The 27,953-nt window shown below is 42.8% G+C and overlaps 1 protein-coding gene across 2 annotated transcripts; it reads right to left on the bottom strand.

Moving 5' to 3' along the window:
* On the bottom strand, positions 1 to 27,953 carry COMMD9 (COMM domain containing 9). Of its 2 annotated transcripts, none has more exons than XM_087423125.1 (6): positions 27,831 to 27,953; positions 10,397 to 10,522; positions 8,451 to 8,611; positions 7,029 to 7,063; positions 6,074 to 6,177; positions 1 to 5,001 (listed from the first exon to the last, which is right to left on the bottom strand). In XM_087423125.1, the coding sequence occupies exons 1-6, from the start codon at positions 27,951 to 27,953 to the stop codon at positions 4,861 to 4,863; spliced, it is 690 nt and encodes a 229-aa protein (XP_087279251.1). In that variant the 3' UTR covers positions 1 to 4,860. The 2 variants fall into 2 exon arrangements, with proteins under 2 accessions (XP_087279251.1, XP_004436928.1); XM_004436871.3 differs by having other exon boundaries at positions 8,451 to 8,590; positions 27,831 to 27,896.

The following is a 27,953-nucleotide window of genomic DNA, read 5'->3' as shown; positions in this document are numbered from 1 at the left end:
TACTATTAAAAAATCTTTTTTCTTTCTTAGTCATAAAAAGGACAATTAAACCACAGAAATGTGAGCATTAAAGAAACAGGCTGTACAAAAGTCAATATCATGCAGGCAAGAGAACGTTTAGGAATTATAAGTATTTGGAAGTCAGCAGTTACAGCTTCAAAATAGTTCTTGTAAATGTTCAACCACTGGAAATTTCAAAATGCCAGGTAGCCAATGGTTTCTAGGTGAAAATATTTTTTAAAAGTAATAAAACCCCTCTCTCACTTCTGGTAACATCTCAGCTTACTAAATAATGGAGAGCCTTTTGCCCCATGCTGGACTCACTTCCTAGAAACTTGTAAATACCAGACCCCAGAGCTTGACTAATGGCTGCTGGACGTGGTGCCCAGAGTGTGTGTTTGCACGACCGGCTCACGTGGGAAAGACCCAAACGTCTGGTCCTCGCATCAACGTCTTTGGACCTGAAAATCACCAGGAAAGGAGGCAACGGAGGATCAAGATGAGCCAGATGGAAGTGGGAAGGCAGGACTGGGAGAGAGCTGAAGTCGCCAGAGGAGGGGAAAGTTCAGCTATCTGTGAAGAATCCAAGTTTTCTTTTCTCAAAACTGAGGCAGGAATGGAGAGACCGCTGGCCTTGGAGTTGACGGCCCCAGATTCGAGTTCTGACTCAGCCTTGGACCTCTCCGAGCTGACTTCTCCTCAGTAAAATGCACAAATACTTAACGAAGGGCTGCTCCACTGACTCAGGAGGTTACAGTGAACAGGCAATAAGATATTTGGGAAAATGTTGCAAATGCTTTGAAGCAGCACAGGTGAGGAGGTTTATCATGAGAAAAGATGCTGAGAGGGCGTGCATGTTATTACTCACAATTCTTTCCTTTTTAAGTGCAAACCAGCTCAGGCAAAAAAGGAATCTTTTAGTTCAGATGACAGGGTACGGTAGTTATCAGAGCTAATCAAATATCCCATTTCTCTTCCTTCCTGGTATATGGTGGGACTGAAATTCTCTGCCCTTTTTAAAGTTAGGTGTGACCATGTGACCTGCCTGTCACTTCTGGGCAGAAGCTTTAAGAGCAAGAGTGCGATCTGCCATATTCCCCCCTCCTGCCTTGGGGATGGTAGAGGCACGTGTCGAGATGAAGCTCCCATGGTCCTGGGTCCCTCAGTGACCACAGTGAGCAGAGCACTTGCCTCCTGTCCCTAACCTTCGTTGGTTGTGTAGCCAAAATAAACAAACTTTTGTTGCGTTAGAAGCCACTGCAACTTGGGATTGTTTGTTACTACAGCATAACCTTGCACTGACTACATTTTCTTATTTTCTGTAATTTTTTTTTTTTTTTGGTGAGGAAGATTGGCCCTGAGCTAACATTCATTGCCAATCTTCCTCATTTTCTTGAGGAAGATTGTCCCTGAGCTAACATCTGTGGCAATCTTCCTCTATTTTGTATGTGGGACACCGCCACAGCATGGCTTGATGAGCGGTGTGTATGTCTGTGCTGGGGATCCGAACCCGTGAACCCCGGGCTGCCAAAGCAGCGTGCGAACTGAACTACTATGCCACCGGCTGGCCCCTTATTTTCTGTATTCTTGATGCTCAGGCATTTGGGGCCTTGGTCCCGGAGAGACTGCCCCTCCAGGGCTAGCTAATTCCTAGAGACAGCAAACAACTACCCCAAACATGCCTTTGATACACAAATCAACCAATCCACAGCCACACCCCCAACTATGTCTTTTATCAAACTCACACACCAAGCCAATACTCCCCCTGGCGTGATTCACCCCAGCACCAGGTACTGGGCTACTAGGGACTACTCCTGTAGCCCAGAGCCTGCTAAAATATTCAAACTATAGAATCCTAAACGTACTCAGCACACCTACCCTGCCTCGCCCATTCCTTCCTGCGAAAACCCCAATAAAGGCCTTGCCCTCTCTGACCCCTGACCAACCCCGATCGTTCCCTATGTGGCCCTGTGTGATGGGCTGCACCTCCTGTTTCTAGGATCTGTGAATATAAACTTCTTCCTTCCTGACAATAATTTCCGTTTCTGTGTGTCTTACCATCCCTGATAAAAACAAATCCTGGGTACATTTTAATACAAGCCCAGCCCACCTCGACTGATACACCAGGAGGAAGACTGGAATTGGTGTCAGACACACTGGGTTTTCCCCCACTCTCCCCAGTCTCTGGGTTGCTGGCTCTGGGCTAGCCTCCCCCTGTGCAGAGGGGACTTCTCTGGGTGGCAGGAAGATGGACCTGAGCGTCTCCGCTTCACTTTCAGAGCCCAGAGGCAGGAGGTGGTCTTCTCTGCTGGTTCGGGCAGAAAAAGTCACAGGGAAAGACTCAGATTGGCCCAATTTGAGTCATGTACAACCATGGGACAATCTCTATGGGTCAAGCAGATCGATCAGGATTGAGCCACACGCTCACCCCTGTGGCCGGGTGGGTGGAAAATGCTGGACACCAACGAGATCTCTCCTTGCCCTTTTGTGGATGGAGTTTGGACATCCAAACCGTGCCACAGCCTAAGGAAAGGAGGGTCTGCAGAGAGCTGCTCGTTACACAAAGGACTACTGGGAAACTGGACAAGCACGGAATAAAGGAACTTCCTTTGAGATCAACAGGTAGTAAATAGGACCCTTTCTGAGACAGGGTCAGGCCAACCAGAAATACAGTACCTACAACCAACCCATCCTCCCTAAGAGTGGAAAACAAACCCTCAGATGAGCACTGTGGGGAAGGGCAGCAAATGTTTACTGAATTTTCCAGTATTTACTGAATGCCTCTGTAAGGCATGTACCCAGATGGTTCTGTTCAGGTGGATCTGGCTAAAAGAATGTTGAACTGTCCAGACACCTATGCAGGGCTCCCTGCTTCAAGTCAGTTTCTTCTAGAGGCCCAGAGAAGGGGGATTGGAGATCTCTGTCTGGGGGTCCCAGGGAGTGGGAGGAAAACACAGAGGATGAATCTGTGTCTCACCTGGTCTCAGCCTCACCTCAACTGAGGGTGAGACCAGGGCCTCTCGACCTGGAAATAGTGGGCTGGCTTCCAGGGTCCATGAACTCTTATTATTGAATGTAAAAAACTGAATGCTCATTTCCTACGGAAAGGATCCACAGCTTTCACCAGATTCTCAATGGGTATGGCCCCAAAGCGTTAAGAACTGCCATCCAACAGAAGGTAGCTCAGCTTCTAGGAGACAGCAGAGAGGAGCATGGGAATTCTTTTCTTGACTTTCCCCACGTCTCACGAGTAAGTTTTCTCATCTCCACTTCAGTTCCAGTATTTTCCAAATGGAGCTAAAGTCACAGACTCCACATCCCTTTGCAGAGTCCTGTGTGGTAGAGAGAAATCTAGAAATCTGGGCCAAAGTCCTAATGAGGCCACTTCTCAGCAGGTGACTTGACCTCAATGAGCTGATTTCCTCAGGGACAAAGGGAGGATCATAACAGTCACTGTCTCACCAGCCCTCTGACAGAGGATGAAACAATAAACGCAGAGAGTGTTCTGCTTCCCTGCCCACGAATAATTGGAGCCAACATTATCGAGCCCTTCCTATTTGCCATAACAGTGCTAAGTGCTTTTACGGACGTTAGGTCATTTAATCTTCACAAAAGCCCTACAGAGTAGGTACTATTACTAACTCCATTTAATTAAAAAAAAATGGGGATGGGGGACAACTGAGGCTGAGAGACCAAGCACCTTACCGCTGAGAGCAGAGCTGCCTGCTCGAGTCCGCCCTCCCACCCATCCGCACATACCACCCGAGCAGCCACCAAAGCAAAGCGCTTACAGAGCAGGCTGCAGGCTGTGGTACCAGGGCCATGGGGATAACGAGGGGGAAAGCCTCACACACCGAGTCCGGATGACGCGTCAGGCACGTGACAGAGATGACCTCATCTGGTTCACCTCTAAGGACTGCTTTCGTCACAGCTCTTGTAGCAGCCGCATACTGACTGTCCACTTGCTCTCTTTTGCTCTATGTGACAGACGGACACATGGAAGGTGGCGAGGGTCAAACGCCTGGTATCAGGTCACACCCTGGTCAAGGGCTTAGCTAGGAATTAGGAAGTCGGGGTCACCTTTACTGACAAGAGGCAGCACTGGCCTATGGCAACAACTCGGGCTAAGGACAGAAGCTACAAGGGGTGTGACGAGAATCACGACATTTTAGGACTCTTATTTATTTCCAGTCACTCCCACTTCTTTGCCCTGGAGCAGCTGCATTAAATCAAGGGGCCTCTGGCTTCACGAAGAAGGGAATCAGCATCCATTTCAGACTTCCTACGCTGAAAGGTGGTCCAGCAGGGCTGAGGGAGCTTGGGAAGGCCCTGGGCTTAGGGGCGGGGTGGGCCACACTACAGTGGCCCTGCTCGGTGGGATTTGCCTGGCTCCTCTGACACACAGGCAGGAACCGCCGGCATCGCTCACCTGATTCCCCAACGTGTTCCAGGGTTGGAAACGAACTGATTAGAGCTAATGCTAGAAAGGAACTTATTAGACAAGCTCCACAATCTGGGCCTGAATTTTCCAATCAGCCACGCAGAGGCAGCTGATGAAGCGAATGCTCCCTCACACTGCCACGGTGGTAACTAAGTCCCACACATGAGCCTCTCCGAGACAGAGGCTTCTGCTCACGAGCTTTGGAAAGAGAAACGAGAAGACAAGGGAGAAGAGCACGGGGCCATGGCTGCTCCTTCCCGATCCAACTGTGCCTTCTGGAGGGCAGCCTGCCTCTCTGTCCCCACTATCTGGCCTGCTGTCGGCTGCAGCTGTTGCTCCAAGGGCACCCGCGTGCTGGGACGTGCTCCCTCGCGGACGAGCAGCTGGGGCCTGGCGGTGGGGCTGGCAGCTGGCTGGGGTCATTTGCTGGCCACAGCAGAGAGCTGGTCTCGGATGCGGCCCAGCCCATCTAACATGGTGTCCAGCGTTTCCTTACTCAGCTCCACGGTGACAGCCGAGACGGAGGGCTTGTCTCCACACAGACTGGGATCTTCCTGGATCTGAAAAGAAAACGTGGCCCAAAAGTTACAGCTGCTCCTTCCTATCGCCCGGAACCCGTGAGCCCCACCCGTGCTGGTGACCTCTGAGGAAAGGCTCTCTGCCACAGCTTACAGAGCATCCTGGCCCTGGAGTCATTTAGCAGTGGGGCGAGGGAAGGGATGTCTCAGAGGCTGGGGGCAGTTTCCGTTTGCAACAAGTGCTCAGGGCGGGTACCAGAGACGCCCAGGCTCACTCAGCCCTTGGACCCCCTGACTCTTGGTGTTGAGTGAGAAGACAGTACAGGGGTCCCTACTGTACTTTATACACTGGGCTCTAGGGGCACATAAGAATCTATTGGGATGCAGGGAAAATATTACCACTTCTAGTGATACTTATTTGTATCTTAAAAAAAAAGTAAGCTTTCCTAATATTTAAAAACTTAGCTGTTAGAGGCACTCTTGCCCTTTCATTTTCTTAGAGGTGTTGAGTTTCTGGGTGTCTGGTTTAATAGGTACAGCATTATGTTACCTAGTTTTAACTAAACAAACACTAAAAATGGAGACGTGGCTTAAAACCTTCCTGAAAACAACTGTAAAGGGCAGATAACACCAATGAGGCCAGAGCGTGTGAACAAGAAAACGAAGAACCAACACTCCAGCCGCTAACAGGAGCGCTGGACCAGACCAGTTAGAAATAGTGAGAGCCTAATCACACTGGACGAGACGCTGGCTAAAGCCCCCAAAAGGATCAAGAGGGCAATCTGAAATCTGAACACACGCCCTGTTGTCAAAGGTCAACTCCCCTCGAAGTGTATAAAGTAGCCCTTAGCTATCAGCCAATTATTTTCAAAATTTATGTTTTGTGTTTGTCTTATTTTAAAATTTCTTATTTTGGTATGTACTTTATTATGTCTATAGTATGTTAATACAGCAGTACACACACACTTTGTAAATAAATACTGCACTGGCGGGGGGTACGTGTTTTTTATGTAGAGATCGCTGAACTGTGGAGACTGGGACTTTTGATGGCCCGCAGGGGGGCCGAGTCCCTGCTGCCCCTCTTTCCTTCTCCTGAGCGTGACCGTGGACATACCTTCATCTGGAGCAGGCAGGTGGGCACGGCCATGCGGCTAATGCTGTCTGAGGCGGTCTTGATATCCACTCTCCAGTCCAGGTCAACCAGGCGCGGCAGAGAGACTGTGGGGGGACAGCTCAGCTCAGAGCTCGCGCCCCCTGCGTTTACTGAGCCTCTGCTCTAGGACAGGCGGCTCCAAGTGCTGTACGTGGGCAATGCATCTGACCCCACAGCAGGTCTCTGAGGGAGACAGAGCGAGGGGCCCAGGACCCCGCAGCAAGTCATGGCCCTTACTCAGCACGGCTCCGTGCCGCCTGCACTAGGACTGAGTGAGGGCGAGCGGCATCTCCAGGCTTCCGCCCGAACACCTGACCCTCAGAATGTCAGGACAGGAGGAGGAACAACACAAGGCAGAGAAGACGAGGTTGTGGCCTGGGTCTTAGGACACGTGCAGCTTTGACAAGAGAGGAAAGAGCTCTTGTTTGAGAGACAGACTTGGCTCGAATTCAGGTCCCACCGCTTGTCTGACCTCTGAGCCTCCGTTTCTCATCTGTAAAATGGGGACAACCTTAGCCTCGCTCATGGGTTGCGGGGAAGGCTAAATCAGTTAATGCAGGCAGAGTGCTTCGGCACTGTGACTGCCTCAGTGACCATTTATTAAATACTACTTTTATTCAATCTTTCCAACTAATTTCAATTACAGTTATTTTTTTTCCTAAAATATACTTATTTTAAGTACTTCACTTTCTACTTTGGACATTTCTGTTTTTCTTTTAACTACAAGCTTATATTAAGTTTATAATCAGAGAAAAATTAAAAAGTTGAATTAAAAAGAAAAACACAATGCACACTGTTGGGTTTGAGATTAGAATCATTCACTTTGAGTTTTGGTTAAAAACTCGGGCCACCTGGCAGACTTAGAGCTGGACTGGGGAGGGAGTGAGGAGGAAGAGGTGGGTTTCCTGGTACTCACTCTGATTTGCTTGGGCTTCAGTTCTCCACGTGGATCTGCGTAAGAGAGAAACATGAGGACAAAAGAATGGAAAAAGGATGAGAACTGAATCTTCTGTTAAGGAGACAGGCCCCTGGACCTGGGCCTCTGCCCCTTCTGTGATCTTCAAACCTGTAATCACCTCCTGGCAGGAAAGGACCACAGAAACACCTCCTTCCAAGAAGCAGTTTTCTGCTGGTTTGTTTTACAAAGCTCGGTGATGTTAGGGCCATAAGGGCTGTCAGTGTTCACAGCTCAGGGAAGAAAATAAAAGGCTTAATGCATTGTAATCTTATTGTGCTCTCATCCTCAGAGACAAAACAGAGAAAAGGTCAACCCATTCTCTTTTTATTGAGCATCTACTAGATAAAGTATTGCATCTTACACAAAAGACACCCAAATAGATCTGTCTAAGGCTACAGCAAATAGCATCATAGTGCAGTGTCAAGCAGAGTCAGAATAAACTGTGTCATGTTTGTGAAAGTTTCTACATAAAAAACAAAACCCTTGGTAATAGGCGTTATCTGTCATTACTATCAGAGGGGTCTTTCAAGCCTGCTGCTAACCAGTAGTTTATCAGCTCTGCTTAAATTCTATGCGTCTAAAAGGATTTGCCCAGCCAGAAAATATATAGATAATTCACAAACAATTAAAATTCACAAGAAATAAAAATGACCACTAAACATATGAAAAAGATATTTGACATCGCCAGTATCAAAGATATAAATTGAAATGAGGTATCATTTGCCATTTGTGAAACTGAGAAAAAAATGTCAAAAAAATTCCCTCAGCGCTGGTGAAGGTGTGGGGAGAGCAGCACACTCATATCCTACAGTGGAAAACAGCTGGCGCCATCTTTCTGGCGGCCAGTTGATCATATAAAGCCAAAGCCTCCACATGGCCATCCCCTTTAGCCAGTAAGCACATAATGAAGCACGTGAGCCAAGTTTCCATGATAAACTGTGCACTGAAGTGAAACTGCCAACAGCCTAAATGTCCAACACTAAGGAATTTCTTAATTAGACACGATTTCTTCACATAATGGAATACATTCACCACTGAAAATGATATTGAAGGTAAATATTTATCGACCTGAACTATCATTGATGTTAATACTATTAACTGAGAACAAGCAAGTTATAAAACAGCAGGATCCCACTGTGTTAAAAACAAAAACAAAACACCAACCTCTCTCTAGATGTGTAAATAGCAAAAACTAAATGAGTCCTCAAAAGTTTTCCAGCAGGAAGTAATACTGTAACCCTCTGGGTTGTAGGATTACGGTTTGCTTCTTTTCCCTTACCTGTGTTTTCCAACTTTTCAACAATGAACATATTATTATTTCTAGAACAGGAATAAAAAAATATAAGCATCACAGCGAACTCTCGAGAAATGAGCACTTACACGTGTTCTAGGATGATTTTTGTCAGCAGGTTTTTGAGGTTTTGGTGGAAATTTTCAGGAAAGAGAGCCAAAATCGCCTCGGCGGAGGACAGGTCACGGAAGGCCACCAGCCTGGTTAGGCGGTGCAGAGCCTGGAGCAGCTGCAGGACAGACGGGGAGCCCTGGGCAGTGAGGAGAAGGGGGACGGGGGGCAAGGGGCAGGGGCAGGGCTCTATACTCCACTGCTGGGAAGAGGGCCTGCCCACACTGCCACAGTCATTCAACCGAGTCCCACAAGTCCCGAGGCCTCCGTCGCAGATGCTGATGCCCAGAGGCCTCGGCCCACCTCTAAGTTCACCCGTTGCTTTAGAAGACAGATGCGACCACCTGACACAGGAAGCTGTCAGCCTGCCGAAACTCTCTGCTTATGGGCAAAGGGTTAATAAATTCTCTTCCTTTGTGCATAGAATCTGACCTTCAGTTAACTTTCTAGCCTGTTCCCTTGGTAACCTGAGAGAAGTGGAAAGTCAGCTGTGTTGCTAGGCAACACTGCCTTGGTCCACTGCCTCTGGACTGGGAAGACTGCACAAACACAGGGGAGCCATTGGGTTTCTGGGTTTCCCTGAGCGTGGCTGCACGCTCCTTGCCAGAACCTGAAGCTGTGCTTACTGAATTGTTACCAGAGGTAACAACTGGCTCCTGTGGGGTTTGGGCTATTAATCCAGGGTGGTAGGAGTGTCACGTCCCCGCCCTAGGCCGTCACCTGGGAGGGGAAAGAGAACAAACAGCTCTAGGTCGGCTATGTGGACCCCCCTACGGAAGAGGAGTGCCTGGCGCTGCCCTGCTAGAAGGTTGTGTTCCACCCTATGTCCTTCTAAAGGAATCTGTACCCAATGTGGCCTGTGGGCTCTTGTGACTCTAACAATGCTTAGTGAAGCTGAGAAGACTGGAGTAATCTCCTTTGCTTTAGTGCTTTCTCTGATGCTCAGGAGGCTGCTTGGCTGCAGACAGGTACAATCCAGAGGTGAGGGGATGTGAACCCTCTACCAATGAGGGGTGGGGTTAGTGGATAAATGCCCCAGCCTCCTCACCCTCCAGGGGACAATCCTGGGGTGTGCTCCACATGGTTTCTTACAGGATCCCAAGGCTGAGCCCCCGTTACCCAGAGCAGTAACCAGTCATTAACAGACCCTTCTATTAGCTTGTCTCTCTTCCTTGCTTGATTGTCTACATTCTCTCCTTTGTGCTTTCTAGAATCATTTCCCAAATAACCACCTGCACACAAGTCTTTGCCTCAGGGTCTACTTTTGGGGAACCCAGACTAAGTCCCCAAATCACTTCCATAATCTTGCTTCTGCCTTTACTGTTCTACAGCTGACTTCAATGAACCAAGTTCAGGATTAAAAAAATACCAACACAGGTCCATGTGGATGGACTCCTGTCTTAGAGGAGAGAGCAGGAGAGATGAGGCTGTGCATGCTACACAACCTGAGTCACCCTGCTCCTCCTCTCGGCCACCAGCTGAGGTCAGGTGCAGTCCAGCAGCACGTCCTCCCTAATCGTACTTGGGCCTTAGAGCTTCTGCCTGGGGATCCCTGAAAAGTCTGCCTTAGCTATCCAGCTGACAATCCATTGCATTGGCAAGTGTCAAGCTGGGAAAGAAAATTACAAAAAGGTTGGCTCCTGTCCACACTGTAGGTAACAGTTCTGAAAAGGAAACGGTCAGCAGCTCTGCTTCTTGATATAGTTCTGCCATCCACGCCTCACTGACCAAAAGGAAGTGACAGTTCAAAGACAACAGCTTTTAAGTTCATTAACATTAAAAAAAATCTATTTTAAGTTTGCTATAATGTCAACTGACATTTCAGGGGAAAAACTTCCTTGGATGTGGCAATGTCTGGGAAGTCAAGAGGGAGACTGACGAGTTGAGAGTCCAGGGGCCAAAGGCCATTGTTGACCACACTTACCTGCTCTGCCTCCTCCTGCGTCACAGACAAGCTGGAACACGTAATATCCAAGAGTTTTTTCGAGCCAAGGGCTGAAGTGGAAAAGCTCTCTTGGCACAGCTGTCTGACCACATCTTTCGAGGAGGCCTATGGAAACAAAGAACAAACTCAGACTCTGAAAATACATGTTTTAGAATATAACATTGCCTCAGTAACAGTGCGACACTTTTTTATTTGGTGAGGAAGATAGGCCCTGAGCTAACATCTGTTGCCAGTCTTCCTCTATGTTGTATGGGGGATGCCACCACAGCACAGTTTGATGAGCGGTGTGTAGGTCCACGCCCAGGGTCCGAATCCGCAAACTCCGGGCCGCCGAAGCGGAGCGCATGAACTTAACCACTACACGACTGGGCTGGCCCCCAGTGTGACACCTTTGAGACTCAAGATTAAAGGTGCAGAGGATACGTCTACTTCTGGGAAGATGGAGTAGATGTACTTTTCCTTATTCTTTCTGTTAAGCACAACTGAAATTCCTGGGCACTAGACAGAAAACAAACATCACAGGACTCTGAAAGGGGGAGAGGAGAAGACAGATCTGCTGTGGACCTCACAACCAAGGAATGACACAGTGGTGAGTTCCCTGGTTCATCTATCCCAGACTTGGAGCTGAAGAGGAGGGCAACCGGAATGCCAATGGGTGCAATAAAAAAACAAAACTCCAACAAACACCCACTCTCTCCAGCCAGAGGACCAAGAAAAGGGCAGATTAGCAAGACAGAACACTTTTAGACAATAACTGCTCTACTCCAGCAAAACACCACAGAAAGAACCATGGCCCCACCCTCACCCGTGTCAGCAAAGGCTGAGTGGAGAGCCTAGACTGCCACCCTTGTGAGGCTGTAACAAGGTATCCCAACACTCCTGTTGGACTGGCGTCACAAAAGGCCAAGTAGGGAGCTGGGACCTTCATCGCCACCAAGCAGTAACAAGTCCCACCACCTCATGGTATTAGTGGAGACTAGATGGAGCCAGCACTTCCATCCTGCGTGGTAGTAACAAGGAACTCCCAATTTTGGGTGTCAACAGGAGCCAAGTGGGGAACCTGGACTTTTACCTCCAACTTGTAGTAATGAGGCAGCAACCCACTCCCCTGCCTGAGCAGTGTCAGAGAAAGCCAGCTAAAATAGAAGATTTAGATAAGATCCAGAGTCTCAGGACATTAAATGAAAATGTCCAGGTTTCAAGTAAAAATCACTCATCATACCAAGAGCCAGAAAGATCTCAAACTGAACGGAAAAAGACAATCAATAGATGTTAACATCAAGATGACAGATGTTAAAATTATCTGACAAAGATTTTAAAGCAGCCATGATAAAAATGATTCTACAAGTAATTACAAACATGCTTGAAACAAATAAAAATATAGAAAGTCTTGGCAAAGAAATAGAAGATAATGCAGAAGAACAAAAAGGAAATTTTAGAACTGAAAAATACACAAACCAAAATAAAAAGTTCGGTAGATGGGCTCAGCACAGGAATGGAAGGGATAGAAGAAAGAATCAGTGAACTGGAAGATAGAACAATAGAAATTACCCAATCTGAACTACAGAGAGAACAGACTGAAAATAAGGAACAGAACCTCAGAGATCTGTGGGACTATCACATATAACATAACATCCAACAAATAACTATTACACGTAACATTCACGTCATTGGAGTCCTAGAAGGAGAGGATAAAAGAGAGCAAGACTGAAAAAGTACTCAAAGAAATAATCACTGAAAACTTTCCAAGTTTAGTTAGAGACATAATTGCATACATTCAAGAAACCAAGCAAATTCTAAACAGGATAAATCCAAAGAAATCCACGCCAAGACACATCATAATTAAACTTCTAAAAACTAAACGCAAAGAAAAAAATCTTGAAAGCAGTGAGAGAGAAACAATATCTTATCTATAAGGAAAAAACAATTGGAATTATAGCAGATTTCACATAAGGAACCAGGAAAAAAGGAAGTGGCACATTTTTCAGATGCTGAAAAAAAGAACTGTACACCTAGAATCCTACACCCAGCAAAAATATCCCTCAGGAATGAAGAGGAAATTAAGACATTCTTAGATGAAGTAAAACTAAGACAATTTGTCACAAGACCTACCCTAAAAGATCGGCTCAAAGAAGTTCTCTTAACAGAAAGGGAAAATAAAAGGAAGCTTGAAACATCAGGAAGAAAGAACATGACAAGCAAAAAAATATGGGGGTAAATACAGTAGGCTTTCTGTCTCCTCTTCAGTTCCTAAATTCTGGTTGAAAGTTGAAGCAAAAATTACACCACTCTCTGATGTGGCTCTAAACACATGTAGAGGAAATATTTAAGACAATTATATTGTAAATGAGGGAAGGGATAATAAATGGAGATAAGGTTTCTATATTTCACTCTAACTGGTAAAATGATGACACTGAGAGACTGTGAAAAATTATGTATATATAATATAATACCTAGAGCAATCACTATGCATTTTAAAACACTACAGATAATCAAAATGGGATTCTAAAAAATGTTCAAGTAACCCACAAGACGACAGGGAAAAGTAAAAAGAAACAAAAAACGTAACAGACAAAACAAAAAATAATGACAGACTTAAGCCCTAACATATCAATAATTACATTAGCTGTAAATGGTCTAAATACACCAATCAAAAGAAGTTGGCAGAGTGGATTAAAAAATACAACTCAATTAAATGCCGTTTACAAGAAATTCCCTTCAAATGTAATGACAAAGACAGGTTAAAAGTAAAAGAATGGAAAAAGATTTATCAAGCAAACATCAATTAAAGGAAAGCAAGAGTGGCTACATTAATATCAGATAAAGTAGACTTCACAGCAAAGAAAATTACCAGAGACAGGGAGAAACATTATATAGTGATAAAAGGTTTTATCTATCAAGAAGACAGCCTAAATTGTACGCACCCAGCAAGAGAGTTGCAAAATATGTGAAGAAAAATAGACAAAAAAGAAAGCAAAAATATGCAAATCTACAAATACAGTTGGAAACTTCAACACCCCTCTTTCAACAATTGATAGGACAACTAGACAGATATTCAACAAGGACAAAGAAGAATTCAACAGCACCATCAATCAATCTAACTGACATTTATGGAACACTACTCAGTAGCAGCAGAATCAGGATACACATTCTTTTCAAGTGCTCCCTGAACATATACCAAGATGGGTCATATTCTGGGCCACAAAACAAACCTCAACAAATTTAAAAGAACTGAAATCATACAGAGTGTGTTCTCAGTGACTACAATGGAATCTAACTAGAAATCAATAACAGAAAGATGACAAGAAAATGTCCAAACACTTGGAAACTTAAAGAACACATTTCTAAATAAGCCAAAGATCAAAGAGGAAGTCTCAAGGGAAATTTTAAAAACTATACTGAGGGCCGGCCCTGTGGCTTGGTGGTTAAGTGCGCGCGCTGCGATGCTGGTGGCCCGGGTTCGGATCCCGGGTGCGCATCGAGGCACCACTTCTCCGTTCATCCTGAGGCCGAGTCCCGCATACAGCAACTAGAAGGATGTGCAGCTACGACATACAACTATCCACTGGGGCTTTGGGGGGAAAAAATAAAATAAATAAAATCTTTAAAAAAAAAAAATAAAAAAAAAAATAAAAACTATACTGAATGAATGAAAATGAAAAGACAACATACCAAAATTTGGGGGACACAGCTAAGGCAGTGTTGAGAGGGAAATTTATAGCACTAAATGCATATAGTAGAAAACAGGAAAAGTCTTAAATCAATAATCTAAGCTCCTACCTCAAGAACCTAGGGGAAAAAAAGAGAATAATAAACCCAAAGGAAGAAGGAAGGAAAAAACAAAGAGCAGAAACCAATGAAATTGAAGACAGAAAAATAGAGAAATCAATGGAACCAAGAGTTGGTTTTTTGAAAATATCAATAAAATTGACAAACCTTTAGCAAGACTGACAAAGTTAAAAAGAGAGGAGACACAAATTACTAATATCAGGAATGAAACAGGGCATATCACTAAGGATTGCTACAGACTGCAGATTTTAAAAGGAAAATAAAAGAATAACTACAAACAACTCTATATACATAAAATTGACAGCTTAAATGAAATGGATCAATTCCTCAAAAAACACAAACTAACCACAACTCCCTTAATATGAAATTAATAATTTGAATAGCTCTAAACTATTAAAGAAATTGAATTCATAATTTTAAAACTCCCCAAAAAGAAATCTCCAGGCCCAGATGGTTTCATGAGGAATTCTAACAAACATCTAAAGAAAGCATTAACTAGTTCTATACAAACTCTTCTAGAAAATAGAAGAGGAGGGAATACTTCTCAATTCATTTCATAAAGCTAATATTACTCTAATATTACTCTGATACTAAAATCAGACAAAGACTATACACAAAAAAAGAAAAAATCCCACAATTACTCACCAATATCCATCACAAAAATAGATGCAAAAATCCTTAACGAAATATTAGCAAATACAACTCAGCAATATATAAAAAGGATTATTCACTATGACTAAGTGGGATTTATTCCAGGGACGCCAGACTGGTTCAATATTTGAAAAATCTATGTAATCCATCATATTAACAGGCCTCAAGAATAAAATCACGTATCAATCAACGTATAAATAGCAGTTGACAAAATTCAACATCTGTTTTTTTTTTTTGCTGGGAAAGATTTGCCCTGAGCTAACATTTGTTGCCAATCTTCCTCTTTTTTCTTCCTTGCCAAAGCCCCAGTACATACTTGTATATTCTAGTTGTAAGTCCTTCTAGTTCTTCTATGTGAGCTGCCACCACAGCATGGCTACTGACAGACAGGTGGTGTGGTTCTGTAACCAGGAACCAAACCAGGGCTGCTGAAGCGGAGAGTGCTGAACTTTAACCACTAGGCCATCAGGGCTGGCTCTTAACATCCACACTTGACGAAAACTCTCATAAAAATAGGAATAGTAGGGAATTTCCTTAATTTGATAAAGAGTATCTACAAAAACCTAGAGATAACATTATACTTAATGGTGAAAAATGAAAGTTGGGAACAAAGCAAGGATGTCTGCTCTCACCACTCTTATTCAACATAGTGCTGAAAATTCAAGCTACTGAAATAAGGCAAGAAAAAGAAATAAAAGGTATACAGACCAGAACAGAAGAAATAAACCTATCCCTATTTAAATAGCAGATAATATGATTGTCTATGAAGAAAGTTCCAAGGAACGTACCAAAAAAACTATTAGAATGAGTTCAGCAAGTCAGCAGATACAAGCATACAAAAATCAGTTGTAGTTCTATATACCAGCAATGAACAAGTAGACACTGGAATTAAAAATACAACCTATCAGGGGCCGGCCTGGTGGCGTAGTAGCTAAGCTCGTGTGCTGTGCTTCGGCGGCCCAGGGTTCGCAGGTTTGGATCCCAGGCATGGACCTACGCACCGCTCATCAAGCCATGCTGTGGCGGCATCCCATATACAAAATAGAGGAAGATGGGCATAGATGTTAGCTCAGGGCTAATCTTTCTCAGCAAAAAGAGGAAGACTGGCAATGCATGTTAGCTCAGGGCCAATCTTCCTCACCAATACAAAACAAAATAAAACAATTTATCATTTGCAATTGCTCAAAAAAAGAGAAATACTTAAGTATAAATCTAACAAAACACATATAGGACTTGTACATTATACCTCGGAGACACTGTGGGTTTGGTTCCAGACCACCACAATAAAGCCAGTCACATGAATTTTTTGGTTTCCCAGGGAATATACAGGTTATGTTTACACTATACTGTAGTCCATTAAGTGTGCAACAGCACTATGTCTAAAAAAACAATGTGAACACCTTAATTAAAAAATATTTTATTGCTAAAAAACGCTAACCACTAACTGAGCCTTCAGCGAGTCCTAATCTTTTTGCTGATGCAAAAAATGCAGTATCGATCCGGTGTCAAGATGGCAGTGTAGCCAGAATCTGAACCCACAGACACAACAAATTGACAACTACTCTTGGAACAATTACCCCTGAGAGGGAACTGAAAATTGGATAAAAAGAACCCCCATATCGGCAGTGCTAACTGAGGTGGAAGAAGCAGAAATTCATTTCTGGAGAGAAAAAAGCCACCTTCTAGCCATGATGCTTCATGGCCGGCCAGCAGCAACCTTAAGGTATGAAGCCTTCCCTGGAGCTGTGGGGGCACCTGAGCGGGAGAGCACACCCCAATAAGCAGCTTTTGGACTCAGCACAACCGAGACCAGTATCTGGCCTTGCTGGCTATTAACAACAACAGGGAATACCCCCAGAAAAGCTATCAGATATAAGAGGGAAAAAAGCCTGCTCTTAAAGGGCCCACACACAAATTCACCCGTTTTGGAAAGCAACCTAAAAATCACAAGAAAGGTGTACAGTCCTTTGGTGAAAAGAGACTCACCTTATAGGCACATCTCAGTGAGAGGTGAGACCTCCCCATGCTGGGACCACCTCCCAAGGGACTGAGACATTGGTGGCAACCATTATTGTGACCTAGTTCAAGAGTGCTGACACAGATGCTGGCAGACGCCCCTGGAGTTCTTCCTCTGGTCTGTTAGCCTAGGGTCTACCTCACCCACTAGAGCAATGATTTAATCCAGCTCAGCCAGGGCAGGCAGCCCGCCCTAGGGACTGCCCACCCAAGAGCAAGCCCTCAGGCAATTTGTGGGCCCACAGATGTGGGGTGTGTGGGACATCTGCACTAGGTGAGTGGGTCCACCTCTGCAGGGCAGGGTATGTGGGAGAGGTGGGCCTGCTTTGGTGGAGTGTGTGGGGCCTCTGCAGTGAGTCAACTGGGTCCGCTTCAGTGGGTCAGGGCGTGCACACGGGCAGGACTGTGTTGAGGGGTGTGTGGCCCTGTGGGCAGTGGGGCTTGTCAGCTGCAGACTTGTGCTTCTCAAACAGCCACATAGGGGATCAGCCCCATCCTCCAAAGCCTGAAACAACTGGGGGCTCCCATGCTTGGGGCCAGCCCCACTCAGCTGCAACCCTGAGACAGCTGACAACAGCTTTACAGCTCAGGGGCTACAGCAATTGTAAGCCCCTGAGTCTAGCAACCAGTCATACTGGGGGCCTACTCACTTAACCCAAAAACTGCAACAGAATGTTCTATTAGACCTTGTAGCCAACTGTGCTGGAGCTCCCCATGCCCGATAAAGTGACTGAAGGGACCATAGCAGCCACACGCAGCTGAGCGTTACAACCAGCCATCTAGGGGGATGCAACCTGCAGCAAGAGCAACCCTGCCACACAGAAGGCCACATGTAGCCCACACAGGGGACACTCTTGGAACATTTGGAACTGGTGACGAGAGGGAAGCACAGTCTTGGGCCTCATAAGGCATCTCTTACATAAGGCCACCTCTCCAAGATCAGGAGACATAGCTGACCTACCTAATACATAGATACAAGCACAGAGAAAGAGAAAAAATGAGGAGACAAAGGAATACATTCCAAGTAAGGGAAGAGGGCAAAACCACAGAAAAGGAACTAAGTGAAACAGAGATAAACAATCTACCTGACAAAGAGTTCAAACTAATAGTCATAGGGATGTTCACTGATCTTGGGAGAAGAACAGATGAACTCAGTGAGACCTTCAACAAAGAACTGGAAAATATAAAAAAATAACCTATCAGAAATGAAGAATACAACACTGGAAATGAAAAATTCACTAAAGGGACTCAAAACCAGTAACAGATCAGTGAGCTGGACGAAAGACTAGAGGAAATCACCAAGTTGAACAGATAAAAGAAAAAAGAATTAAAAAGAACGAGGACAGTCTAAGGGACCTCTGGGACAACATCAAGCGCACTAACATCCATGTTATAGGTGTCCCAGAAGGAGAAGAGAGAGACAAAGGGGAGAGAATCTATTTGAAGAAATAATAGCTGAAAACTTTCCTAACTTAAGCAAGGAAACAGACATCCAGGTACAGGAAGCAGAGAGAACACCAAAAAAGATAAACGCAAAGAGGCCCACACCAAGACACATCATAATTAAAATGTCCAGAATTAAAGATAAAGAGAGAATCCTAAAAGCTGCAAGAGAAAGGCAACAAGTTACATACAAAGGAAACCCCATAAGGCTATCAGCTGACTTCTCAGCAGAAACCTTACAGGTTAGAAGGGAGTGGCACAATATATTTCAAGTGCTGAAAAGGAAAAACCTACAGTCAAGAATACTCTACCCAGCAAGGTTATCATTCAGAATGGAAGGAGAGACAAAGAGTTTCCCAGACAAGCAAAAACTAAAGGAGTTTATCACCAAGAAACCAGCCTTACAAGAAACGTTAAAGGGACTCATTTAGTTGGAAAAGAGAAGATCACAAATAGGAATAAGAAAATTATCAAAAAAAAAAAAAAAACCCAATAAAATCACTGGTAAAGGCCAATACACAGTAAAGGTAGCAGATCAACTACCCATGAAGCTAATCTAAAGGTCAAAAGAAAAAAGTGCTAAAATTATCTATTTCCATGATAAGAGGGTAATGGATACACATGCACAAAAGAGATGTTAGATTTGATATCAAAAACATAAAATGTGGGCAGAGGGGAGTAAAAGAGTAGAGCTTTTAGCAAGAGATCAAACAAAAGAGACCATCAACTTAATATAGATTGCCATTAATGTAAGTTATTACACATGAACCTCATGGTAATCACAAGCCAGAAATCTATAATAAATACACAAAAAACTAAGAGAAAGGAACCCAAACATAATACTAAAGAAAATCATCAAACCACAATGGAAGAGAGCAAGAGAAGAAGAAAGGAACAGAGAAGAACTACTAAAACACTCAGAAAAAAAGTAACAAAATGGCAATAAGTATACACTTATCAACAGCTACTTTAAATGTCAATGGACTAAATGCTCCAATCAAAAGGCACAGGGTGGCTGACTGAATAAAAAAACAAGACCTGGGCTGGCCCGGTGGCATAGTGCTTGGATTCATGCACACAGTTTCGGGGGACCAGGGTTCACAGGTTTGGATCCTGGATGCGGACCTACACACCACTCATCAAGTCATACTGTGGCCATGTCCCACATACAAAACATAGAGGAAGACTGGCACAGATGTTAGCTCACGGACAATCTTCCTCAAGCAAAAAAGAGGAAGATTGGTGACAGATGTTAGCTCAGGTCTGATCTTCCTCACCAAAACAAACAAACAAACCAAAAAACCACAACAAAACAAGACCCATATATATGCTGCACATAACAGACACACTTCAGACCTAAAGACACTCACAAACTGAAAGTGAAGGGATGGAAAAAGATACTCCATGGAAATGGCAATGAAAAGAAAGCTGGGGTAGGAACACTTATATCAGACAAAATAGACTTTAAAACAAAAACTGTAACAAGAGACAAAGAAGGGCACTACATAATGATAAAGGGAACAATCCAACAAGAGGATATAACACTTGCAAATATCTATGCACCCAACATAGGAGCACCTAAATATGTAAAGCAATTATTAACAGACATAATAGAAGAAATAGACAGCAACACAATAATGGTAGGGAACTTTAACACTCCACTCACACCAATGGATGGATCATCCAAACAGAAGATCAATAAGGAAACATTGGCCTTAAACAACACCTTAGACCAGATGGACTTAGTAAATGTATCCAGAACATTCCATCCAAAAACCGAAGAATACACATTCTTTTCTAATGCACATGGAACATTCTCCAGGGTCGATCTCTTATTAGGCCACAAAAGAAGTCGCAATAAATTTAAGAAGACTGAAATAATACCAACCATCTTTTCTGACCACAATGGTATCAAACTAGAAATCAAGTATAGGAAAAAAATGAGAAAAGCCACAAATATGTGGAGATTAAACAAAATGCTATTGAACAACGATTGGGTCAATGAAGAAATCAAAGGAGAAATCAAAAAATACCTGGAGACAAAGGAAAATGAAAATACAACATGAGAAAATTTATGGGATACACCAAAAGCAGTTCTAAGAGATAGGTTTATAGCAATAGCGGCCTACCTAAACAAACAAGAAAAATCTCAAGTAAACAATCTAACAGTGCACCTAAAGGAACTGGAAAAAGAAGAACAAACAAAGCCCAAATTCAGTAGAAGGAAGTAATTAACAAAAACCAGAGCAGAAATAAATGAAGTAGAGACTGAAAAAACAATAGAAAAAGATCAATGAAACTAAGAGCTGGTTCTTTGAAAAGATAAACAGAAATGACAAACCTTTAGCTAGACTCATCAAGAAAAAAAGAGAGAAGGCTCAAATAAACAGAATCAGCCATGAAAGAGGAGAAATTACAATGGATACCTCAGAAATACAAAAGATTATAAGAGAACACTACGAAAAGCTATACACTAATAAATTGGATAATCTAGAATGGATAAATTCTTAGAATCATACAACCTTCCAAAACTGAATCAAGAAGAAATAGAGAACTTCAATAGACTAATCACCAGTAAGGAGATTGAAAAAGTAATCAAAAACCTCCCAAAAAATAAAAGTCCAGGACCAGACGGCTTCCCTGGTGAATTCTACCAAACATTCAAAGAAGACTTAATACCTATCCTTCTCAAACTCTTCCAAAAAACTGAAGAGGAGGGGAAGCTTCCTAACTCATTCTATGAAGCCAACATTATCCAGATACCAAAACCAGACAAGGACAACACAAAAAAAGAAAATTACAGGCCAATATCACGGATGGACGTTGAAGCAAAACTCCTCAACAAAATACTAGCAAATTGAATACAACATTATATTAAAAAGATCATACATAACGATCAAGTGGGATTTATTCCAGGGATACAGGAACGGTTCAACATCTGCAAATCAATCAACGTGATACACCACATTAACAAAATGAAGAATAAAAATCACGTGATCATCTCAATAGATGCAGAGAAGGCATTTGACAAGATACAGCATCCATTTATGATAAAAACTCTGAATGAAATGGGTATAGAAGGAAAGTACCTCAACATAATAAAGCCCATATATGACAAACCCACAGCTAATATCCTTTTCAATAGTGAAAAACTGAAAGCTATCCCTCTAAGAACAAGAACCAGACAAGGATGCCCACTCTCACCACTTCTATTTAACATGGTATTGGAAGTCCCAGCCAGAGCAATCAGGCAAGAAAAAGAAATAAAAGGGATCCAAACTGGAAAGGAAGAAGTGAAACTGTCACCATTTGCAGATGACATGATTTTATATAGAGAAAACCCTAAAGAAGCTACCAAGAAACTTTTAGAAGTAATAAACAAATACGGTAAAGTTGCAGGATACAAAATCAACATACAAAAATCAGTTGCATTTCTATACTAACAATGAAGCAGCAGAAAGAGAAATTAAGAATATAATCCCATTTACAATTGCAACAAAAAGAATAAAATACCTAGGAATAAATCTAACCAAATACGTGAAAGACTTTTACACTGAAAACTATAAAATATGTTGAAAGAAATTGAAGAAGACACAAAGAAATGGAAAGATATTCTGTGCTCTTGGATTGGAAGCATTAACATAGTTAAATTAACTATGTTAATTTAATAATTTAACTATGTTAAAAATGTCCATACTTCCCAAAGCAATCTACAGATTCAATGCAATCCTATCAAAGTTCCAACGACATTTTTCACAGAAATAGAATAAAGAATCCTAAAATTTATATGGAAAAACAAAGACTCCAAATACCCAAAGGAATCCTGAGAAAAAAAGAACAAAGCTGGACGTATCACACTCTCTGATTTCAAAATATACTACAAAGCTATAGTAATCAAAACAGCATCGTACTGGCACAAAAAGAGACACAGAGATCAATGGAACAGAACCGAGAGCCTAGAAATAAACCCACACATCTATGGACAGCTAATTTTCGACAAGGGAGCCAAGAACATACAATGGAGAAAAGAAAGTCTCTTCAATAAATGGTGATGGGAAAACTAGACAGACACATGGAAAAGAATGAAAGTAGACCATTATCTTACACCATACACAAAAATTAACTCAAAATGGATTAAAGACTTGATGTAAGACCTGAAACCATACAAGTTCTAGAAGAAAACATAGGCAGTATGCTCTTCGACATCGGTCTTAGCAGCATATTTTCAAGTACCATGTCCAACTGGGCAACGGAAACAATAGGAAAAATAAACAAATGGGACAACATCAAACTAAAAAGCTTCTGCACAGCAAAGGAAACCATTAACAAAATGAAAAGACAACCTAACAATTGGGAGAAGATATTTGCAAACCATGTATCTGATAAGGGGTTAATATCCAAAATATATAAAGAACTCATACATCTCAACAACAAAAAAACTAACAACCTAATTAAAAAATGGGCAAAAGACCTGAACAGACATTTCTCCAAAGAAGATATACAGATTGCCAACAGACACATGAAAAGAAGTTCAACATCATTAACTCTCAGGGAAATGCAAATCAAAACTACAAGGAGATATCACCTCAGTTGTCAGGATGGCTATAATTAACAAGACAGGAAACAACAAGTGTTGGAGAGGATGTGGAGAAAAGGCAACTCTTATACACTGCTGGTGGGAGTGCAAACTGGTGCAGCCACTATGGAAAACAGCATGGAGATTCCTCAAAAAATTAAGAATAGAACTACCATACGATCCAGGTATTCCACTGCTGGGTATTTACCCAAAGAACATGAAAACACGAATGTGTAAAGATATATACCCCTATGTTCACTGCAGCATTATTCACAATAGCCAAGACTTAGAAACAACCTAAGGTGCCCATCAAGGGATGAGTGGATAAAGATGATGTGGTATATATACACAATGGAATACTACTCAGCCATTAAAAAGGATGAAATCATGCCATTTGTGACAACATGGATGGACCTTGAGGGTATTATGCTAAGCGAAATAAGTCAGAGAGAGAAAGTCAAATACCATATGATCTCAGTCATAAATAGAAGATAACAGCAACTACAAACAAACCCATAGAGACAGAGATTGGACTGGCGGTTACCAGAGGGGAAGTGCAGAGAGAGGAGGGAGAAAGGGGTGATCAGACACGTGTGTATGGTGATGGATTGTAATTAGTGTTTGGGTGGGGAACATGATGTAATCCACACAGAAATAAAAATATAATGATGTACACCTGAAATTTATATAATGTTATAAACCAATGTCACTGCAATAAAAACAAAAATAAAAATGCAGTATCAGCAAAGCTCAACACAGCAAAGCGCAATAAAACATGGTATTGCCTGTAGGCTAAACATTACACAACAAAGATGAAAGACATCAAAGATCTAAGTAAATGGGGAAACATATGATCATGGATTGGAAGATTCAACACACCAAAGATGTCAATTCTCTCCTAATTAATATACAAGTTTAATGCAATTCCTATCAAAATCTCAGCATATTTTTTTAGATATAGCCAAGATCATTTTAAAATTTATATAGGAAGGCAAAGGAACTAGAATAGCTAAAACAATTTTGATAAAGACTGCAGTAGGAGGAATGGCTATCTGATTTGAAGACTTATTGCTGTAATCAAGACCTATGGTATTGTCAGAGGGATACACAAATAGATCAATGGAAGAAAACAGAGAAGCTGAAATAGACCCACGCCAATATGCCCAACTGATTCTTGACAAAGTTACAAACACAATTCAAAGGAGGAAAGACAGCCTTTTCAATAAATAGTGCTGGAACAGTTGGGCATTCATAGGCAAAACAAAAACAAAAAATTCTCAAACTGTCTCACACATCTCATATTAAATTAACTCAAAATCGATGTAAGATATAATGTAATTAAAACTATAAAACTTTTAGAAGAAATAGGAGAAAATTTGGGGATCTATGGCATGGAAAAGAGTTCCTAAACTTGACATCAAAAGCATAATTCATAAAAGGAAAAATTTTTGATAAATTGTACCTCAGCAAAATTAAAATTTTTGCTCTGTAAAAGCTTCTGTTATGGGTTTAATTGAGTCCCCCTAAAATTCACATATTGAAGTCTTAACCCTCAGCATCTTAAAATGTGACCTCATTTAGATGTAGGGTTGTGGCAGACGTAACCAGTTAAGATGAGGTCATAGGGTGTGGACTCTAATCCAGTATGACCAGCGTCCTTATTAGAAGAGAACATTTAGACACGGAGACACAAACTGGGAGAATGTCAAGTGAAGATGAATGCAGAGATCTACAAGCCAAGGCACACCAAATACTGCCAGAAACCAACAGCAGCTGGGAGAGAGGCATGGAACAAATCATCCCTCACAGCCCTCAGAGGGAACCAACCTGGCTGACACCTTGATCTCAGACTTCTGGCCCCAGAACTGAGACAATAAATTTCTGTTGTTTAAACCTCCGTGTTTGTGGTACTTTGTTACAGCAGACCTAGCAAATTAATACACCTCTATAAAGAGGATGAAAAGACAGCTATAGCCTAGGAGAAAATATCTGCAAATCACATATCCAACAAAGGACTAGTCTTTAGAATATATAAAGAATCTTAAAACACAAAAGTAAAAAAAAGCAAACAATCCAATTAGAATATGGGCAAAAGACATAAAGAAATATTTCACTGAAGAAGATATACAGATGGTAAATAAGCACACGAAAAGATGTTTAACATCATTTACTATTAGGGAAACTTAAATTAAAACCACAATGAGATATAAATACACACCTATCAGAATGGCTCAGATAAAATACAGCGATGACAACAAATCCTGGCAAGGATGAGGAGGAGCTGGATCACCCACACAAGGCTGCTGGGAATGTAAAGTGGTACAGCCACTCTGGAAGACTGTTTGGCAGTTTCTTTAAAAAAAAAACCGTAAACACGCAACTAACAAATAACCCAACAACTGCACTCCTGGTTCTTTGTTTCAGAGAAATAAATACTTATGTTCATACAAAAACCTGTACGCAGGGCCGGCCCCGTGGTTTAGCGGTTAAGTGCGCGCGCTCCGCTACTGGCGGCCCGGGGTTCAGATCCCAGGTGCGCCGATGCACCGCTTCTCCGGCCATGCTGAGGCCGCGTCCCACATACAGCAACCAGAAGGATGTGCAACTATGACATACAACTATCTACTGGGGCTTTGGGGAAAAAAAGGAGAAGGATTGGCAACAGATGTTAGCTCAGAGCCGGTCTTCCTCAGCAAAAAGAGGAGGATTAGCATGGATGTTAGCTCAGGGCTGATCTTCCTCACAAAAAAAAAAAAAACAAAAAAACCCCAAAAAAACCTGTATGCAAATGTTTATAGCAGCTTTATTTGTAATAGCAAAAAACTAGAAACAAACTAGATGTCTCACCGTGGAACACTACTCAACAATAAAAAGGAAAGAACTACTGATACACACAACGTAGACAAATCTCGAGAGAACTGGGCTGAGTGAAAAAAGCCAATCCTAAAAGGTTACATACTGTATGATTCCATTTATATAAAAATCTTGAAATGACAAAACTATAGAATTGAAGAACAGATTACTGAATGCCAGAGGTTAAGGAGGGGATGGGGGCAGAGGGGAAGTGGATGTGGTTAAAAAGAGCAACTTGAAGGATCTTGTGGTAATGGAAATGTTCTGTATCTTGACAATATCAATGTCAATATCCTGGTTGTGATATTATACTGTAGTTTTGCAAGATGTTCCCATCGGGGGAAACTGTGTAAAGGGTAAATAGGATCTCTCTGTATTATCTTTACAACTGCACATAAATCTATAATTATCTCAAAATAAAAAGTTTATTTTTTTAAAAAAAGAAAGTACAAGGACAATACGAATGAAAATGAATGAACTATTGCTACATAATGGCAAGCAAAAAAAGCCAGACACAGGGGCCGCCCCCGTGGCATGGCAGTTAAGGGGGCGCACTCCGCTGCTGGCGGCCCAGGTTAGGATCCCGCATGCGCACTGACGCATCACTTGTCAGGCCACATAAAGTGGAGGAAGATGGTCACGGATGTTAGCTCAGGGCCAGTCTTCCTGAGCAAAAAGAGAAAGATTAGCATGGATGTTAGCTCAGGGCTGATCTCCCACACACACACACACAAATAAGTATATGCTGTATTATTCCATTTATGTGAAGTTCAAACATGGGCAATATTAAATTGATAGTGTTAGAAGTAAGGATAGTGGTTGCTACTGGGGAGGAGAATGAGGGAAGTAATGAAGGAACAATAGAGGGACATCTGGGGTACTGGTAATGGTTCATTTTTTGACAGTGGTGGTGGTTATATAGGTGTGTAATAAATCATTAAGGTGTGCACTTATGATCTGTGCACTTTTCTGTGTGTGTTACACATTAACAACAATTTAAAAAGTTTATTAAAGAAAAAAAGTCTATACGACGAATACACACGGGGGTGGCAGGCAGAGCAGCCACAATGAGGGTGAAAAGGCACTGGGCTGGGAGAGGAGAGCTCTAGGTTTCCCGTCCCAGCTTTATTACTTCATTCATTAATTCATGTAACAGCCATTTACTGAACTGAACACACGCTGTCTGCCAGGTGTCAGGGATACACTTGTTGGGAATACATTTGTGAATAACGTACAATAGTGGCCTTTAGGGATGGAGAATATGAGTGAACACCGGGGAGGCGGTTAAAACAAGAGAGGGACCACTGTATGGACCAATGATGATGTTGTGCCACGAACTGCTGAGTGTTATTAACTTAGCCCTCTTCATCTGGAGTTAAAAAAAAAAAAAAAGGCCCTCATGGATCTTATACTCTTGTAAGAAAGACAGCAACAGGCAAATAGACGCATAATGTTAGTAACAACTTATACGCAGGAAGAGAAAGCCGCCTCTTCTTCTATAAGGGAAGTCAGAAGTTAGGCAAACAATTCCCATCCATCATTTCATTTGATCCCTACAAAGCCCTATGAAGTACGTCCCTTTCAACTTCACAATCTTTCAAACGATTATCAGGAGGGTGTTTTGACCCTTACACAGGTCAAAGCAAGTACAGAAAACCCGGGACTCTAGAGAACATAGAAGGCACACTTCACCCGGGGCTGGGCGGACGCTGAGGAGAGAACTTCTCAACCACGGAGCGCAGAGGGGCTGCGGGCTGGAATGGGGAACCGGCAACGCGGATCTAGCACTTACCACCCCAATGCACCAATCCCGAAAGCCAGCCCCAGAGACGAGTAGTAGGGGGCATTTACAGCGCCTTCACCTCCGTTATCTTATTCGTTCCCCCACCACGGTATCAGGGCGGTATTAATTTTGTTCCTGCTTTCAAAAAGCTCAGAGAAGCACAACCACTTGCCCGGGGTCACACAGAGAAGTAGTGGCGGAGTCATGGCTCCAAATCAGGGTCCATTTATTCCCAATTCCTGCTCCGTCCAAAGTCCCGGGGACAAAGGTCCGCCTCACGCTGTCCCACCCCTCCAATTTACCTTCAGCAGGCTCTGGAGCGCCGCAAAGTTCTCTGCTGTCAGCGCGGCCATCTTCCCCGAGCCCCGTGATCGCGGCGCTAGGCGAGGCGCGGTCACGTGGCTCCGACGGCCGCCGCGCGGCAT

Source organism: Ceratotherium simum, chromosome 34 (genome assembly GCF_057802395.1).
Source record: "Ceratotherium simum simum isolate JZ-2026a chromosome 34, ASM5780239v1, whole genome shotgun sequence".
Classification (NCBI taxonomy): Eukaryota; Metazoa; Chordata; class Mammalia; order Perissodactyla; family Rhinocerotidae; genus Ceratotherium; species Ceratotherium simum.
The sequence above is the reverse complement of the archived record's forward strand: the minus strand, read 5'-3'. Positions and strand labels throughout refer to the sequence as shown.

Excerpts from the sequence above, each read along its gene's own strand:
- COMMD9 (XM_087423125.1), bottom strand. The coding sequence starts at position 27,953 with ATGCCGCGCGGCGGCCGTCGGAGCCACGTGACCGCGCCTCGCCTAGCG. Across the intron at positions 8,612-10,396 it reads CGCAGGAGGAGGCAGAGCAG|GGCTCCCCGTCTGTCCTGCA; the intron begins GTAAGTGTGGTC and ends CTCACTGCCCAG. Across the intron at positions 6,178-7,028 it reads TGAAGCCCAAGCAAATCAGA|TCTCTCTGCCGCGCCTGGTT; the intron begins GTGAGTACCAGG and ends GTCCCCCCACAG.